Genomic DNA, 19,258 nt, shown 5'->3' with positions numbered 1-19,258 from the left:
AGATAGTACTTTAATTGCTTTATTTAATGAATTTATTGTATGAATCATAAGTGTTTTTTTCTTTTTCCCCCTTTTTTTCTTCCAGGATCGAAGTAGAATGTATGACAGTTTGAATATGCACTCTTTGGAAAATTCCCTTATTGATATTATGCGAGCAGAACATGATCCTCTTAAGGGTACGTGCCTTTAAAAAAATTATACACTAATTTATCTGATCATCTTACCAATTTTTGTATAAAAATGTACATCCATAGCACTTAATGTCAACTATAAAATTATATATTTTAATAATCTTTATTTTTGTGAAATGTCATTTTTCTGTTGCTTAAAAAAAATCCATCTCCTTTGACTTAATTTAAGGAAAACCCACTGTTTAGATATAGGCTGTAGCTCACTAGACGACGAAGAGTGGATCTAAAAGTATATACTGTAGTCACTTTTCTAGAATTACATCAAGTACAGAAATTAAAGAAATTCCTTGAAATGTTGGCATTCACAACTTATAGCACTTCTAACCTAGAATTCTCCAAGGTTAACCTCCTTCCTCATTTTTCTCCTAATGTTATACCTTAGGATTTTGAAAGGCAAATAATTTATAGTAGTTTTCTTGAGGTAAGAAACAGTTTTTCATAAAATATGGGGTAAATTAGGAAAAATAATTGACTCACTGGCCTTATAGTAGCAGTCTTTACTAATTGTTAATGCTAACTTTTGTCTGTGTACATTCTGTGTATTAAAACATTAGTAATTTTCACAGTTTTTATACAATATATGTCATCGTTCTTTATATGAATGGTGAACATCTAGCAAGCTGCGTCTCCTTGAGTGATAAGAGATTTGTTATCTAATTCTGTATGACAAATTATCCTGAAACTTTGCAGCTTAAAAGAACAGTGAAAAGTTACCACTTCATAGTTTCTGTAGGTCAGTACCTAGTTCTGGCCCAGCGTCTCCCAGTGAGTCTAAGTCGTGGATTGGCTGGCTCTGCATAGCAGCGAGGCACTGCCCGAGCAAGGCTGGGTCCACACGGGAAATGGCCACGCCTGTTGTGTGTGCCTGTGATCCTGGCCAGGTTGGGAGGGACTGTGGCAGGAGGCTCCAAAACCGACATGATAGTGCTTAACTTTCTTTCTCTTTCACACACGTAAGAAACATTTTAAAAATGGTAGATTATTTTGTAAATTTCCTACATTTTCTTTCTATAAATCTAAGTAAGAATTCTCTTAAAGGATTTAGCCTAAAAACTCTAGCCCTCCACTGTTGGCAGAAAAGTAGGTGGTGCAGGGTTAAGCTAATTACACTGATCAGGTATCTAACCATTCTCTTCTGTTTCTGGATTTTGCTTGTAAAAGAGTTTCTTGTCTTTCTAATTCCTTTATTTTAAGAAGCTTGAGAAACTGAGGGGTCATTAATGCTGTGTGCTAATGGTAATTGCCCACACAAACTAATCAAAAAACCGAAGTTATACCTTGGGTTTTTGTTTTTTTCTGTTTTGTATTTTTGTTTTTGTGTTTTCATTACTGTGTTTTGTTTCTGTGTTATGTTTTTATTTCTAACCAAATTCAGCTTAGTGTTTTGAGTGTCTTATATGGGGTCCTTACTCCCATTTGCCGGCAGGTTCACAGTGCCGCTTGGGTATACTGTTGACGAAGAGAACCCTGTAGTTTATGATTAAGAAGAATTTCTTCTGTTTATTTCTTTGACTCCTCTAGAAAAAGTTCTTAGAAACTCTAGTACAGTATAAAGTCTAGATTATCATTAACTGTTGCCAATAGGTGTTAACAGTTTTCATTATTATTCTCCCAGACTCTCTTAAACAGAATTGTTGAATATTAAATGTTTGTGGAAAAATGTAAAAATAAATAAATGAAAGAAAAAAAAATTGTTGAATATTAAATATTAATTGCTGCACTTATTAGTTTTCTCAGTTTTTCTCTTTTCTCGCTTGGGTGGAGGAAAACACACAGAGAGATCTTAGAAATGGAAATGAAAGCAGCATAAGGCTAAGATAATTTAATAATAATAAAAAAAAACTCTAGTGAATTCAAATTTCTTTTGTTAGAAAAATTGTCATTGGCTTTGAGAAGGAGTAAACATGGTCCAATTTTCTATTTCCAATTGAGTATGTTGTATACATATTATAGCAAGAAATAAAAAGATGACAGAAGAGAAGAACATCAGGGAGATCGTCTCTGCATAAAATACAGAAATGAGAGTGTTAGTTCTACAACGTGCCCCTGCGTGTCTCTACAGTTGTCCTCACCCTAGTGCTGCCACTTAAAGGTTTTCTGTTTTCCTTTTTCCTACTGCAAGCCCCAGTGCCTCCTGGGATCCCGTACTGTATGTATTCTTCCTTCCAGTAGCCTAATCATTCTACTTTTGGGGGTCCAGACCTCAGTGCAGTCTGCTCAAACAAGGTGTTAGAAATGAAAGAAAACCAGAATTAACCGCTATTTGTCTCCCCTTCTTTCCAGTCCCAATCTTTAGGGCGGACTTTACACTATCTTTTCTATCACATTTCCTCATTTCTTTCAGAAAGTTCTGACCTCCAATTTTTTTAAAAAACTCACCAAATGAAATTAGTCTTATTTTATTCTATGTATATTTTAAAAACTGATCATTTTTGTGTGTCTCTTATGGGACCTAATGAAAATGAGAAACGAATTCAAAGCTAGTTTTTAGAGGAGGTCCTTGCTTCTCTTTTTAGTAATAGTGAGATTTTCTAGAAAACTATGAGCTGGTGTGATAAGAAATTTTATTACTTAACCTATTGCACATGACAAATTACCTCCAAGTTTTGCAGCTTAAGACAGTAAACACATACTGTCTCACATAATTTCTGTGGGTTAGAATCTGGAAGCAGTTTAATTAATTAGTCTGGGGCTGAGGCTCTTTCATGAGTAAGAGCAATCTAGGTATTGGTTGAGATTGCATTCCTCTGACGGCTTACCTGGGGCTAGAGGATCACTTTTCAAGATGACTTTCTCCCATGGCCAGCAAGTTAGTATGGGCTGTCGGTAGAGGAGCTTGGTTCATGGCCAGCATGAACCTCTGGGCTGCTGAAATTTCCTCCCAGTATCCCCAGGGAGTGATAAACCTTGTGGAGAGCACCCCAGTGTTCTGCGTGGCCTACCTCCAGAAGATTTAGACCGGCATTTCCACAATATCCCACAGGCTGTATAGGCCAGCTCTGTTCAGTTTGGAAGGAAATCTGCTACTTGGGAGATGGAAATCCTAGGAGGCAAGATCAGTGAAGGCCCTCATGGAGGCCCCCACAGAGGTGGAAGGCAAGGCTGTGAATTTGCATTAGGTTCTACTCTAAGTCTCAAGAAAAAGAGAAACCAGTCAAGATAATGTCAGTAGGAAGAAAAACAATGTAGTAAATCTCTAGAATGCAAAGTGGCGAGTTAGTGGCCTGACTGAGAACGGAGTGATTGTATCAGTAAAGCAGCCTCTCCCTCTCGTCTCTACTTAAACCCAAATCACTTAACTACTATGTATTTTTGCTTTCCTACTCCCCAATAGTTTCAGTATATCAGTAGGAAACTCTCTTCTTGAATCGTTTAATGTTAGATTTTTGCTGGCTGATATAATGATGACGAGTTTAGGGTTGGTAAAGTTGTACAGATGTGAAGTGATGTCAACCAAAGACAACTCCGAATGCACTTTATTCCACTAAGTGTGCTTCCTTCTGCATCCGTGTCTCGACCCTGGGTGTACATTGTGTGAGACACACAGCCTCTGCCTTTGTGGGCGGTACAGCCTTCTGGGGAAGGAAACCTCACACACACACAGTTTGCTATGTACTTTAGAAATGGGAGACTTGAAAGTTCTTAAAGACAAAGACGTAATACAAAGGAGGAAGTACTTAATTTAGATATGGAGTAAAAGAAGCGGAAACCTAAAGCTTGAGCAGCAGGATGAAAAAATACTGGAGGAGAAGTGTCAGCTAGACTAAGGGAAAAGCACGTGCAAAATCATGGGAGGAGTTGTCGCGTTTGCGGGACAGCAAGGCGGCTACGGCTTGCTGAGGGCGCCCAGGGCTGGTTGGGTGTGCCGACTCAGCAGCACTGTCCGTTGTGTGCTCTTTGCTCTGACCACACACTTAAGCTCTGTTATGTGCTCTCCTGAGGAAGATTGGTACCAGTCAGTCTGGTTTATTCTGCAGTGGCTTCTCTCCATTAATATTCTATGTTCTGAGGACTATCCTGATTCTCAGCAAATATTTTGCTTTCTGGAAGAAGAACAAGCATGGATATTTTTGATTGTTAAAGGAAATCATGCTTTGCCAAGAATAGTTTTGTAATTCTGGAGTTTTATATTTATATACCTACTTTAAATAATCTGATCTTTTTATGTATGTGTGAGTCAGTTCATTCTCCTGTAAAGAACAAGATAATAATTATTGTTAAACGCTCTTATCTAAAAAAAAAAAAAAAGTTTTACTGTGTAAGCACTTTAGCCAAATATTGTTCATACCCTCCCTCAAAATGGAAGGGCATATAAACAGCAAATTTAATTTTATCTCATAAAAATTAATTGGAAAAATGGAGGAAGAAATGCTGCTTATATAACAGTTCTTGGGAAGATCTGTCTCAGCAGATTATGAAGGCTTTACTGTTTGTTTTTTGAATAATTAAAGGGAATTAAGGAAAAAGGATTTACTCCTTTAGTAAGAAGTTATGCTTATTTAGGGCATATTAACCCCTGAGAAAATAAGGAATTACTCGTGTAAGGTGCCAGGTGATTATGGTAGTACCAAACAAATTCTTGCTTCTTTGACCTTCCTTGGCTTTTTTCAGCTGACCTTAGTATAAGATTGAAATACAAAGTCTCAAAATAACTTGTATAAATTCCTGAAAGTTCTGGTGTAAGAACTTAACATTTTAAAGCCTAATAAAAAGCTTGACCTAGAGAGAGAGTCGCAAACCGAGAGCAGGGTGACCCTGCAGGTTCCAGGGCTCCCTGCTGGGGGCTGTGTATTGCATGGTGTAAAGAGAGCACGGTAGGACAGACTCTGGTCCAGGGGGCAACAGCGACGAGCTCTAAGAGAAAAGATAGTTTAGTGGCATTTATTAAAATATACTGAAGTGCCGCGTGACCTTTACCAGCTATGAACATGCCAGAGCAATTATGTCAGCTCCCTTACCAAGCCCTGCTTCACACTCGGACAAGGAGATCGATTTCTCGAACCAGGGTTCCTCTTTGCAGCCTCCTGTGCTTTCTGGAGCCAGAATTTTTACAATTTCCAAGAAAAGACATAAAGAAAGTTACAAATATCAGAACGTCTCTTTAGAAAGATAATGTAGGAGGAATTGCTTTGTATGCTTTCAGTTTTCAAATAAAAACTTTTCATTTACTTTAAATAGGCATAAGTAGAATTCACACGTTCTCTTACCTTCACTCCATTGAGCTCTTTTTCCTACAGACCAAAATATCACTATTTTTGGAGTAAATTTTAGAAGCCATATTATAAATTTTATTAAACATGTTCTAAGATATGATTTCTCATGTTATGTCCATAGAAACTTAATACTTTATACCCCAGCTACTCAGAATTAAGTTCATGTTAATGAAAATGCATTTTATAAGAGTTTAACTTTTGTCATCAGTGAGTGTATCTGCAGATGGAAAAGGAAGTTCTGGAAATGTGCTTGTATAAGTTCTTGTTTTGGGGGAGTGGGCGGCGCAATGGTTAATGTGTTGTACTCTCACACGGTAAACTGTGGTACGAGGCCCAGGTCCAGCGGCTTGAAATGCCAGGTGCATGTGCATGCATGTCCAAAATCCTGAGAGGAGAATGGAAAAGATTGCAGCATGGCCATCTGCTGGGGGATGATTTCTTGTTTTCTGCCTCTCCTCTCTCTCTCTCAGAAGAGTGCATACACCCTGTAGCAAAAATCTCTTTCATTAAAAAAAAATAAACAAAAGCTCTTGTTTCACACGTTTACTTGAAATAAGCTATTACGGAGATTTTAAAGTTACATTGATTTTTATTTTTAAGTCATTGTCTTTATTAGCCACTCTGTTATTAAGTGTGAGTACAGAGCCAAGTCACCGTTTTTTCTTTTAAGGTTTTTGCCATAGGGTGTGCGCACTTACCAGAGAGAAACGCAGTGAGGAGGAAAGTGAGAAATTACCCCCGGGAGGGATGGCTATACCACAGTCCCTTCTCTGTTCTCCTCTCAGAATTCTGGGCACTGTACACATACGTGCCCAGTGTGATTTTCAAACTCATAGGTCTGGGACTCGGACCACAGTTGGCCATGTAGAAGTCGAGGGCCTTAACTACCATGCCAACTGCTGGCCCAAGTCATTATTTCCTCCAAGTGTCTTTGAATATTCTGGGAAAGAATTTAAATTATGATAGGTTACAGTATCTTTTTCCAAAACTAAAAGCTATTAGATAAAAAATTACCATGAGTTTTCTTAAAATCACATATATTTTCAAAAAGTTCATGGAAAATATGTATTATGAAGAAAGCTGTACAGAGATTTCAGATTGTTTTTACACCAAAATAAACTCATGCTTTAATTCCATGTTGCCTTAAACTTTTTGGATCCCTCTTGTTTATGCTTAGTGAAAGCTTCTTATTTACTACAAAGTATCTTTCTTATGATTTTAAATGTATTCTTAACTCTTACTTTTAAATAAACAATAAAACATCAAAAAGAATGTGTCTTATGTATAACTTGCAGTGATTACATAGTTGGAACAGTTAGTTCTGTGAATTTTAGCTGCCAGTAGTATTTGAAGGAATTTTTGAGAATCTCTTATGAATATTTTTTTTCTAAGTAACTTAGGTTTGTCGGAAAAGTCATGATGTATTTTTTCTAGGTAAAAATGCGTCATGAGTTTTTCAACAACCCAATTCATTTTGTCCTTTTAAAAATATTTTCTTAATACAAAAATTAGTATTTATTCATTAATGAAAATTTGAGAACACTAGAAAAAATAAATTTTAAAGTCATAAATAGTTCCACAAACTAAAATAAGCATAATTGCTATTATTCTGGTGCGTAATTTTTCCAGCCTTACTTTTTTGTCCGCGGGCATGTGCGCTCTCCAGCGAGAGAAAGCACCTCTCCAGTGGGAGTCCACACTGCAGTCCTTTTTCCTCCAGTTCCTAGCCCATCACGATTGTGGGCATGTACCCACATGTGCCCAGCTTATATTTCAAGACACTGGCACCAGGATTCAAACCAGTCAGACATGAGGGACTCAGTTTCCAATACACTTTACTGTTCTGTGGGACTGGCTCATGCCATTTTTTTTCTTACTGTGTAAACTTAAAATATTTATGATATTCAGGTCTTTACCTGCCCTCCAGCCTGGTTAATATTTTTTAAAATTCATTTAAAAGTGTATATACATAGGTTAAAAATCTTACAGTGCTATATAGACTTATGTAATTAAAAGTAGTCTTCTCCTTTATCCTTCTCTAACCACTTCTGATTACTGTTCCTTAGAGGTAATCACTTTGTTTTTTTTTGTTTTTTTTTTTTGTTTTATTCTTTATGTAGTTACTTGTGGATAATATATATGCTTCTATATTTCCCACATTTTAGGTATTAATATGCTTATAGTCTACTGTGACTTAGCTATCTGGCAATATTTCCCTTACTTTCTCAAAGTAACTTGTTTAAATCAGGGGTTATACTATTGAAATAATGCAAGCTGTATTCGTAGATGAACCTTATGTGTGTACTGTAACATTTTCTTTTTCATGTAACTTTTTCTTGAAATAAATCACCTTTTGGCTTGTTTGCATAGTTTCTATCACTAATTTATCCTAAAATTTATCTATAGATATATGAAGCTTTTTAAAAAAACCTGTGAACACATCAAAGAATCTTTCAGATTTTTTTTTTTTACTTTACCCTTCCTTAATGGTAATTTTCAGACTTTCTTATTCTTGGGAATTCCTTTTTACTCTAGAATTCCAGTTCTGAGCTGCATGTCCTTTTCTTAATGGTTTCTGCTTTTGTTTTGTTGCGCCTGTCGAACAGGATCTTAAAGCTATGGGGCCTAAGTTTTTGAGACCCTCTGTATGTGAGATGTACTTAGTTTACCTAGATAAGAAGTCTGTCATGACTTTCCCGATGACCCAGTGTATCAGTCATTTAAGATATTTCATTTAGAGTTTTTCTTTTGAGAAGTTAGCCTTATGTTTTATTTTTAGACCCTTCTACTGAAATTTTTATTTTTAAAAATTTTCCCTATTAATTTTAAGGCTCTTTTAAAAAAGAGTTCTCAGAACTTTTCTATTATATCCTCTTACTCTTGTTTACTATTATTGGGTTGTTGGAAAAGTCATGATGTATTTTTGCATAGAAACATACATCATGCTTTTCCAATGACCCAGTTTTTCTCCGAAAGATCTTATGGTGTTTAAAGATTATTTTTGTCTGTTACTTTTATTATCTGTGTTTCTATTTTTTTTCCTTAAATATCTTATACTTGTTGATATGCAAAGGGTAAGACACAAAATGAGGGACTGGAAACTCTGTGTACACAGTTGGGTTTATTCACAAGTGAATGCTATAAGCCAGTCAGGTGAGAACTTTATCATCTCTGTATCCAGGTCTTTTCTTTAGCTCTGGAAGATGGACCTGAATGTGTGTCTTCCAGTTTTCTGCCTCACCTGGTTGCTCATCTTTTAAGAGCCTAATAGGGAGCTTTACCTGTCTCTGTTTCTTTTGAAAATGAAGAAGCAGTCATCCTTCCTATTTTCACTTCTAGCCTGTATACAACTGATAGCCAGAGCTGTTTGTTTATGAATGTGTCCAGGTGTCTTTGCAGCAAATGACTTGCCTCTTGATGGCCTTCTCCATACACACACTGGCTTAAGATTGTGTTTTCGGGGCTGGCAGGTGGCGTTGTGGTCGAGGGCACTGGACTCTGACATGGCTGACCACAGTTCGAGTCCTGGACCTAGTGGCTTGCTCTCTCACTTTTCGTGCCTGCCTGCCTGTCTATCTCTCTCTGTCTATCTCTCTCTCACTCTCACTGACCCTGTCCCTCTCTGGTCAAATTTATGTAAACAAACAAATTAATTAATTTAATTAAATAATTCTTAAAAAAAAAGATTATGTTTTCAGTGATTTGTGATCTACGAAGTCATTTAATACTCAACCATTTACATTTCCAGATTCTCAAAATTTCTTGGAGTGTTTCTTCTAGGATCCTTTATAATTTTGTTGTTGTTGTTCTAATGGGGGTTGTATCTCTGAAACTTCCTTAACCGTCATTTTAGGGTTTTCAAGAAAGAAACAGAGGTGAACACACGTCTTCAGTTGGAAGTCTCTGTCATCCTAGTTAACTTCTACTTCTTCAGCAATGACTCCTTAGAGTCCCTATCAAGAGTAGATTACTTTGTGATGAAGATTCTTAGAGGATCGTATTTCTTTTTAATCAGGGTACCTTTCTCATTTAGATTAGATTCAGTAGTTTATTTTTGGCTATTTTTTAATATCTTTCCCAGAAGACTGTCAGAGAAACAATGGCCATATCTGTTTTTGCTTTACCAATAATAATGGCAAGCAAATAGGAAGGGCTCCATGAAGTGTTTGCTGTGTGATTAAACATTTCTCCATAAAATGCATATTTTAAAAAATATTTAGAACTTTAATAAAGGTCTTATGTATAGTGTCTGTGCATGTAGAATAGCTTCCATAACTATTCCCTGCAGTTGGTCTTTTAGGCATTTCAGATTTTTAAATACAGTTTAGTGTTTGTTTACAGAGAATAAACTTAGTCCTTTCATTTTTGAGGCTGTAATATTGACAACTCGTTTTTAAGTTTTATACAAGTTTACCCTGGCACTGGCACTAGTCAAATGCCCACTTGTTACACCTAATGGTTCTAAGCATTATTTTTATTTAAAACTCCTTTACAATGAAAAATTTTGTAGCTGTTAGTTCAACTTGGTTTTAATGTTAATCGCATATATCTTAATTAGTATAATTTTACTGTAATAATTGATGATAATTTTACCAGACAATTAATGTCATAAGATTAGTCTTTTGTTGTTACCATCTTTCTTTTGTGATTATATTTTACTTGAAGCAAAAATTTTTGGTATTCTATGTTCCTTGGTATTTCTTAGTATATTTTCTTATGTTGTTTGGATAGAAATCTTACAATTTGTAAATATTGTTAGGTGAAAATATTTATAAAAGGATCCTAATTTAAGAGTGAGTAGTAACTGGATTAATTTCAATTGAATCTGAAGTAGATTGATGGCATTTATTAGATGTCGGTAAGGAATGATTCTGTTGCTCTCGTGGGATGTAGTACTTTGGATCTAAGGGTCTTTTCTACGTTTGTATGATCTTATTCTTAGGCTTTTGTGAGGCATGCATTGAGATTTGGGAGTGAGGTCAGGAATGACTGTCCTGCCCCATGGATCTGAGCAGAGATTGGAGTTATTCAAGGTTGGTAATGACCACATTCTAAGTGGATTTTACCAGACTTCATACGAACCATTTTTTTCCTAGTTGGATTTGTAAGTAAAGGTGAAATGTAGATGATAAAAAAATGTTGGAAGAATCTGCTAAGCCAGTGGGACAATGCTTTATTTGAAACATACGAGAAAAGAATATTAGGTCCTTTTGATTAAGGGTGTATGTCTGTGTGTTACTTTAATATATACACACACAATCTGTGACCTAAACATATCACTTATTGAGTACTTGATACATGTTCAGCCTGTTCCGACAGCTCTACATGTATGTACTCATTTCTTTCATTTACACAACTGAGGTAGATATTTACCCTCATTTTAAAGATGGATGACTGCAGCTGACTCGTAACAATAGTTGTCCAAGTTTCACCTACAAGGAAATGGTGTAACTTGGTAGCTTTTAAGTTTGTTCTAACCACTCTTTCTACTGCTTATTTTTTATTTGGTCTAATATTAATTTTAACCTAAGCCTATATGATTCTAATACATGGTTTAAATATTTATTTTTCTCTTAAAAATAGTTGGCTGAACTCGTAGCATTGTTCTTTAGCAGTTCTCTCATCACTGGTGAGGGATGAGTTGGCATCATCAGCTGTGAATGGTGGGACTTTGTTCATTTGTTTTGTATTTATTCGTTAGAGACAATGTGAAATAGTTGTGGAGAAGGAAAAAATGTATCTTGGCAAAGAAGTAAACACAGTACCCTTATACTACCTCCCCCCTCGTATTACTTAGTTTTAGAGACAGCTGGAAGAGAGACTCGCTCTGTGATACTTTTCTCATTTTGTTAGACAATGTCCTGCTCCATATACAAACACATGCTTAGGGACCTGTTCTTCTCTGTAATCTTTACTTCTTCTGAGAGGTACAAAGACAGAGAAGGAAGGGAAAGAGAAGGAAGAGAAAGAGACAGGCACCTGTAAAAGGGCTCACGAAAGTACTTCCCGTCTGTCAGCCCAGATCACGGGCACGCACACCACTCAGGCATGGACAGGGGAACTTGGGACACAAACCTACGGCCTTCCACGTGCACGGGTTTGCGTTGCTGCCGGCCCTGTCTGTGCTTTTGATTGTCTGTCATTTACGTATTCTGATTACTTTACCCATTACTGCCAGTTACGTACTTGCCTCTGTTTTAGACGCTAGAAATAGAGTAGGTCATAAAGAGAAAATTGTCCCTGCCCTCATGAGTCTTCTGTTTCAAAGATGTGTAGCAATAATAAAATGTTAGCTAATCAGTGCAGTGAAGAAAAAAGTGCTATCATGGGTGTAGAGGGATAGAGGCTACAAGAAGCTGCTACTTTACAAAAGATAGTCTGTAATGCTCTCTCTTGAACCCGAATGAAGTGAGGGTTACGCTAGTCATCCCTGGGGAAAATGCACTTGATGTCGGAGAGAAGAAAGTAGGAAGACCCTGAAATGGAAATATGCTTGGAATGATTGAGGAAGAGCAGAGGCCAGTGTAGTTACGGCGGTAGAGGCTGAGGGGCCAGGTATTTGTTCTAAGTGTAATCGTTTTTTTAAGAGAGATTTTTGCTATCAGGTGTGTATGGTTGCCTAAGAGACAGAAAGCAAGAAATCTCCCTCCCGGGGGATGGTTATGCCCCAGTCCCTTCTCCTCCAGTCTCCTGAATCCTGTATGTGTGCCCGGCATGAGTTTTAAGCCGCAAGGTCTGGCTCTCAAACCGCAGTTGACTACACCAACTGCTGGTCCCTCTAATTGTAATCTTAAATTTTATCTATACACGTGTGAAGTTATATGCTGTTCTTGTATTTCTTAGTATTTTTAGTTGCTCAGATATATGTTTCAAGTGCCTAAGATGAACTTTCATATGTATAATGCAAATTATTATTTAAAATAATGATAAACTAAGTTATCATGGGACCTTCCTGTCTGGGTCCAATTGCGTAACTGCCGGACCATGGCCTGGTCTGGCCTCCGAATTATGTAGTATCTTAGTAAAAGGAGATCCCCAAAGGTAGTACGTACCCACGATTTATAGATGTATCAAAGCCTTTATGAGATCATCATAGCTCCATAGTAATGAGCCGTCACTTGAACGTCCCCAAGTTAGGACTGACTTTGAAAGCTCAAGTTCTTCTGAGACCATAGAAACTCATAAGTTAGAGAAATACTAACATTACTAGAGTAATATTTTCATGGATCTAAGCTCCTTTTATCATCTTCTGTTATCCTTAACTCCCATTTTCTGCCTTATGGTCTAAAATAGCTTCTTCAGTTTGGCCATTGCATCTGCATTCTAGCAAGCATAGATAGAAAAAGGAAGATTTTCCCTTTTAAGGATGCACTTACCACTTCTACTTTATATCTCATCGGCCAGAATGCACACACATGAACGCACATAACTACAAAGAAGGTTGGGAAATGCAGTTTTTACGCTGGGAAGCTCTGTGCTTATGTGACATTGGGAGCCCTATTATTGACAGAAACAGGTAGGTGTTGGTGTTTAGCTATCAATCTCTGTGCCACAGTCCCTTGAAGCAGTTGGAAGAAATTGGTTTTATAGTAATATCTTCTTTTCTATTTTTTATTTAAGATTAAGTTATTTACTATATTGCTATTCTCTGAATTTTCTAGTAGACAAGTTTGTCCACACATATCTTCCTCCATATTAAGTTAGTAGTAAGTCATTATTAAGGTAATGATTAAGTGTGTAGAGCCAAACTGCATCCATTTAAATCTTGCCAGTGCTACCTGCTGTTGGTGTACGTTTGGAAAAGTTATTTAACCTTTTTTGACACCATGCCTTCAGCTTAAAGTAGAAAGATAATGGTACGTAACTCACAGGGTTGTCTCAGGTTGTTGGTTTTAAAGAACTTAGAGAAGCTCCTGACATGTTAAAGAAACTTGCAAGTGTTGCTAGTTATTAATTGGCATGTTCTTAGTGAAAATATTGTTGGTAATACTAAGTAAGAGGTCAGCAGGTGGCATGGTGGTTAAAAGTGCTGGACTCCCACATGGCTGACCATGGTTTGAGTCCTGGACCAAGTGGGTTCCTTGCTTGCTCACTCTCTAATCAAAATTGAAAAATAATAAATAAATAAATAATTATTTTTAAAAAACACTAAGTAAATGTTAACTGTAAAAGCTAAATTATAAAGGGACCAGCAGTTAGTGTAATGGCTACGTCACTGGACTCCAATGTAGTCTACCACAGTTCGAGTCCCAGATCCAGTGGCTTAAACTCACGCCGGGCGCATGTGCGTGCGTGCCCAAGATCCCAAGAGGAGCACGGAAGAGAAGGGATTGCGGCATGACCATCCCCTCTGGGGGGTGATTTCTCGCTTTCTGTCTCTCTGTCTCTCTCTGTCTGGCGAGCGCACATGCACTATAGCAAAAACTTCTCAAAAAAAAAAAGTGAAATTATAAAGATGTGTTTATATTTTTACTTTACTAGAGAGAGAGTGATTGAATTACTTTAAAATGAGTCTAAATTTGCTTATTTCAATTTTGAATACTTAGTAGCTATTTTCAGAGCTTTTACTTTGTGACGAACTATTTGCAAATAGATATGTCTTTTGAACTTCCCACTTTCCTTTTTAGACTATTCAGAACCAACTCTTTCCTTTTTAGACTATTCAGAACCAACTCTATCAAAAGACTACTAGCTATGAAACTATCTTGTTACCTTATCTCGAGTTAAACAAACTGAACAGAACTTATGTGGCAGTCAAAAATTGAGTGACTTTCAAGGTGGCACTGGCATTCGAGATTAAGGTTTTGCTTAATTTACTTTCCCAGGGAGTATTGCCTAAATTTCTGGATTCAGTTAATTCCTTCCTTCCTTCCTTCCTTTTACTGTACTTAACTTTGTTAGCTGCTGGCGGATTTCATTGAAATTGTGCCTTTGTGTCAGTCTCCCCTACCGCATCATGAGCAAAGACTGTCTTCCATACGGTGCGTATGAAGACATAACTTGTTATACTGCATAGCGACACAGGTCGCCACTTTTGTAGGTGTTTTGTTTGTTTGTTTTACCTGAGTTTGGTCATCTCTAACAGAATATGTAGAAATAGGCATACTTTTAAAATAAGCTATGAATCTTTAAAGTTATGTCCTTTGTCATTGAAATTCAGTGTAGGAAATCTGAGTTTCTTAGCCCTTTCCATCTTATACCTCTTGTATATATTCTTGTATTTCAAACTTCTAAGGTATCACAAAAATAAACTTGCTTTCAGTGTTTAGAGTATGTCCATTTTATTTAAAGTGTTATTTAGTTAGCTAATGTAATGTCATGCTCCATGAAACTCATGAGAGATCCTTTTTGAAGGACAGACAACAATGTCTGTCTATGAGGTAGACTGATATATTTTAACGTCAAGATTGGATGATCTTTGCCACTCACTCTTGCATTAGTAGGTAATCAAATTCTTTAACTTATTACTAAGACAAAAGTTAACAGACAATCTCTGTCTTGTATGGGATGTTTAGATACCCCAGAGGGTCCTTAGTATTTGGTAAAGATAGATGGAGTTAACCTCTACTCCTTACTAATCAGGTCACGTTTACTGCGAAAAGGTCACTCATCTGGTGGCAATGCGTTACATGCTGCTAGAGTACCTTTTAAAGAGACTATGCTGTAAGTTGCTAAACTGCAACCCCGGACATTTCATTTTTAACAGTTTTCTAAACAGATTGTAACGTACCTCTCTAATAGTTTATTTGACATTCAGCCATGAAAGAAAAATCATATATTTTAAGGGGCTAAAAGTAATGATCAGTCTTGCCATTGGCACTTAGTCACACAATCAATCATTTAAAAATGCTGGATAAACCACAGGAAGTTTCATACATACCTTTTTGGTTCTCCATAGCAGTATGTAGTACTGTTGTCCCATCTGTATTTAATAAATACAAAACTCTTAAATGAAGAATGAGCTGAATTATTTCTCTAAGGAAGCACTGTGCTGTTGTGCTTAGAATCTCTACTACTTATGGGACCAGCAGTTAGCGTAATGGCTATGTCACTGGATTCCCACGTAGTCGACTGTGGTTCGAGTCTCGGACCCAGTGGCTTAAACTCATGCCAGGCGCGTGTGCGTGCGTGCCCAGGATCCCAAGAAGAGAATGGAGGAGAAGGGATTGCGGCGTGGCCATCCCCCCTGGGGGGTGATTTCTTGCTTTCTGTCTCTCTGTCTCTTTCTGTCTGGCGAGCGCACGTGTCCTATAGCAAAAACCTCTCCCAAAAAAAAGAATCTCTACTACTTATATTTTTTATACTTTTATCTTTAAATTATTAGTAATTTTGACAAGTTAAATTTCTAATAATGTTGGTAATCATAAATGCAAGATGTTTTTATTAACTGTATTTATTTAAATATGACTACATGGAACCATATTGAATTAAATGGCAAGTTATGAATTTTTTAAGCATCTTAAAATTTTTTTAAGTATTTTTATTCATGAGGGAACATGAAAGAGAGAAAGAGAGAGATGAGCACTCACCATAGGATCTGGTTAGGTCATGATATCCCTCTTCTAGATTTCTAACACATCATATTTTGGGTACTCATGTACATGCTTGACACGTTGACTGGGCAGGCTGGAGGCTTAAATCATGGCCCCTGCATAGGACCCAGCTTCTCTTTGAGGAGAGTGTGGTTCCTGCACCATGGAGCCACCCCTTTTTATTTTTGTTTGAACATCTTAGTCGGTTCTGATTTACAGATATGAGGGGACTTCAAAAAGTTCCGTAAAAGCAGAACTCTCAATCTAAGTCCCATCGAGTTCACGGCACTTCTGTGCGTGATAATACCCACCATTTAGTCCGTCACTAAAGAACTGAGAGTACTGAGGATTAAGGCATCTCAGTGCTCAGTGCAGTCTTTTTTACCTTATTAATTGAAGAAAAATGTGTGCCCTTTGCTATGTCACTGGATTCCCACGTAGTCGACTGTGGTTCGAGTCTCGGACCCAGTGGCTTAAACTCATGCCAGGCGCGTGTGCGTGCGTGCCCAGGATCCCAAGAAGAGAATGGAGGAGAAGGGATTGCGGCGTGGCCATCCCCCCTGGGGGGTGATTTCTTGCTTTCTGTCTCTCTGTCTCTTTCTGTCTGGCGAGCGCACGTGTCCTATAGCAAAAACCTCTCCCAAAAAAAAGAATCTCTACTACTTATATTTTTTATACTTTTATCTTTAAATTATTAGTAATTTTGACAAGTTAAATTTCTAATAATGTTGGTAATCATAAATGCAAGATGTTTTTATTAACTGTATTTATTTAAATATGACTACATGGAACCATATTGAATTAAATGGCAAGTTATGAATTTTTTAAGCATCTTAAAATTTTTTTAAGTATTTTTATTCATGAGGGAACATGAAAGAGAGAAAGAGAGAGATGAGCACTCACCATAGGATCTGGTTAGGTCATGATATCCCTCTTCTAGATTTCTAACACATCATATTTTGGGTACTCATGTACATGCTTGACACGTTGACTGGGCAGGCTGGAGGCTTAAATCATGGCCCCTGCATAGGACCCAGCTTCTCTTTGAGGAGAGTGTGGTTCCTGCACCATGGAGCCACCCCTTTTTATTTTTGTTTGAACATCTTAGTCGGTTCTGATTTACAGATATGAGGGGACTTCAAAAAGTTCCGTAAAAGCAGAACTCTCAATCTAAGTCCCATCGAGTTCACGGCACTTCTGTGCGTGATAATACCCACCATTTAGTCCGTCACTAAAGAACTGAGAGTACTGAGGATTAAGGCATCTCAGTGCTCAGTGCAGTCTTTTTTACCTTATTAATTGAAGAAAAATGTGTGCCCTTTAAAAATATTTTAACATTAGGAAATTAAAAAGAAGGAGCCAAATCAGGGCTATAGGTGTATTTGATTTTCCATTGAAACTTTCACTAAATCACCTTTGTCTGACGAGAGAAATAAGCAGGAACATTGCAGTAATGGAGAAGGACTCTCTGATGAAGCCATCTGAGGCTTTTTTTTTTTTTTTTTTTTTTTGCTAAAACTTCTGGCTACTTTCTCAATGAGCAGATGTTATTTGGCAACAAGAAAGTCAACAAGAAGATACCCTGAGAACCCAAAAGAAACTCTTGCCATGATCTTTGGTTTTGACTGGACAACTTCCACCTCTTGGAAGCTGTTGCTTTGATTGTGCTTTGTCTTCAAGATCGTACCGGTCAAGCTATGTGCCACCTCCCATTACAGGTCTGCAAAGAAATGATTCAGGATCTCCATCTAAATTGTTCAAAATTTCCATCGAAAGATCTGTTCTTGTCTGCAGCTGATCTCAGCCCAACAGTTTTTGGCCCCATTGGACAAAAAGTCTGCTCAATTTAAAATTTTTAGTCAGAATTGAGCTAAACCAATAAGCTAAACCCATTGAGATGTCTATGATATGTTAGCTATTGTTTCAACTGTAAGTCATCAGTCCTCTTTAATCAGGGAATAAATAAGCTTACATTTTTCATTACAGATTGACATAGGTAGCCTGACTCTGTGGGCTTCATATTCTTAAATGAATTATCCACATGTGAACTGCTGACTTTGTGTGTGTGTGGTTTTTCTGGTTTTTTGGTTTTTTTTTTTCTGTTTTTGTTTTGTTTTGTTTTTCTCATCTTAGGGTTTGTGTGCTTGCCAGAGAGAGAGGGAAAGTAAGAAGTCAGTCCCTAAGGGGATGGCCACAATACAATCCCTTTTCCTCCATTCTCCTTGGATCTTGGGCACATGCACACACATACCTTGCATGATTTTCAAGCCACTAGGCTCAGGACTCAAACAGCAGTAGACTACGTGGGAGTCCAGTGATGTAGCTGCTGTGTCATCTGCTGTCCCTGTGAACTACTGATTACTTTGGAGGATTGTCACCGTAAACTTTGTAAACTATAAATGATTCACCATTCTTCTGCCCAAGCTTCATAATAAATTTGATGTTCCTGCTTCAGTTTTAGCAGAATCCATGTTGCTGTCATAAATGATATTTTCAACCAGTGTCTTACTCTTAGTGCATTAAACTGGATCCTGTTCAGACATGTTGTAACAAGTTAGTGTGAGTTTATTTTGATGACAAAGAAAAGGTGAAACCGATGCATATTTTAATCAGTATGCATTTTCCATGAATTTTTTAAAGATCCCTTGTATAAATTGTTTCCCTTATAATTTTATTTTTGGCAAGAGAGATCTGTAGATAAAATAAACAGCTTTAAAATATTTTTAAAACTTTTTATTTTTTTAAATTAAATTTGAAAGGCTAGGGTACCTGTATCATTCTTCCATTTCGAAATCAAATAAGCTTTATTCTGTTGGCATTGCTTCCAAATCACATTGCTGTCTTATGATCTAGGAAGTAACATTAACTGTTGTATTATTTTCAACTTTTTAAAATTCCTTTAGTTAATACACTTTGAGTTAAATATTAAATTTTTAGCTCTTAAGAAATACACTGTGCTCAATAATTTCTTCCTTGCCTCCCCTCCCCCCTTTTTTGCTTTTCAAAAGATTAGTTCCATAATCTTCCAACTGCCCTTTTCTGTCTTTTTAAAGGTCGATTGAGCTATCCACATCCAGGAACTGACAATCTGTTGATGTTAAATGGTAAGTTTTATGAAAATATTTTATGTTTCAAATCAATTTTATATAAAGCTGATTAAATACATATTTCTCTGAACTTCCACCATTCACACAGTTTAGTAATTTTGTAACTATTAGAAAAAAGCTACAGCTATTCCTATACACAAAGCAGACTCAGAAATCGTAGTGTATTCTGGCTGGCAAAAGTCCTTGAAGTGTACTTGTGTATTTAATTCGATGCT

The 19,258-nt window shown here is 37.0% G+C and overlaps 1 protein-coding gene across 6 annotated transcripts in view; it reads left to right on the top strand.

The window, feature by feature from the left end:
* Positions 1 to 19,258, top strand: part of CPEB2 (cytoplasmic polyadenylation element binding protein 2) — a gene marked incomplete at its 5' end in the record, with an annotated part of 76,058 nt that overhangs the window by 12,257 nt on the left and 44,543 nt on the right. For all 6 annotated transcript variants that reach the window (XM_014586431.2, XM_006144900.3, XM_014586429.2 and 3 more), the window contains 2 exon segments: positions 86 to 176; positions 18,990 to 19,040. In XM_014586431.2, coding sequence (XP_014441917.1) covers positions 86 to 176; positions 18,990 to 19,040 — 142 coding nt within the window.

Source organism: Tupaia chinensis, unplaced genomic scaffold (assembly GCF_000334495.1).
Source record: "Tupaia chinensis unplaced genomic scaffold, TupChi_1.0 Scaffold000138_1, whole genome shotgun sequence".
NCBI lineage: Eukaryota > Metazoa > Chordata > Mammalia > Scandentia > Tupaiidae > Tupaia > Tupaia belangeri.
The sequence above is the reverse complement of the archived record's forward strand: the minus strand, read 5'-3'. Positions and strand labels throughout refer to the sequence as shown.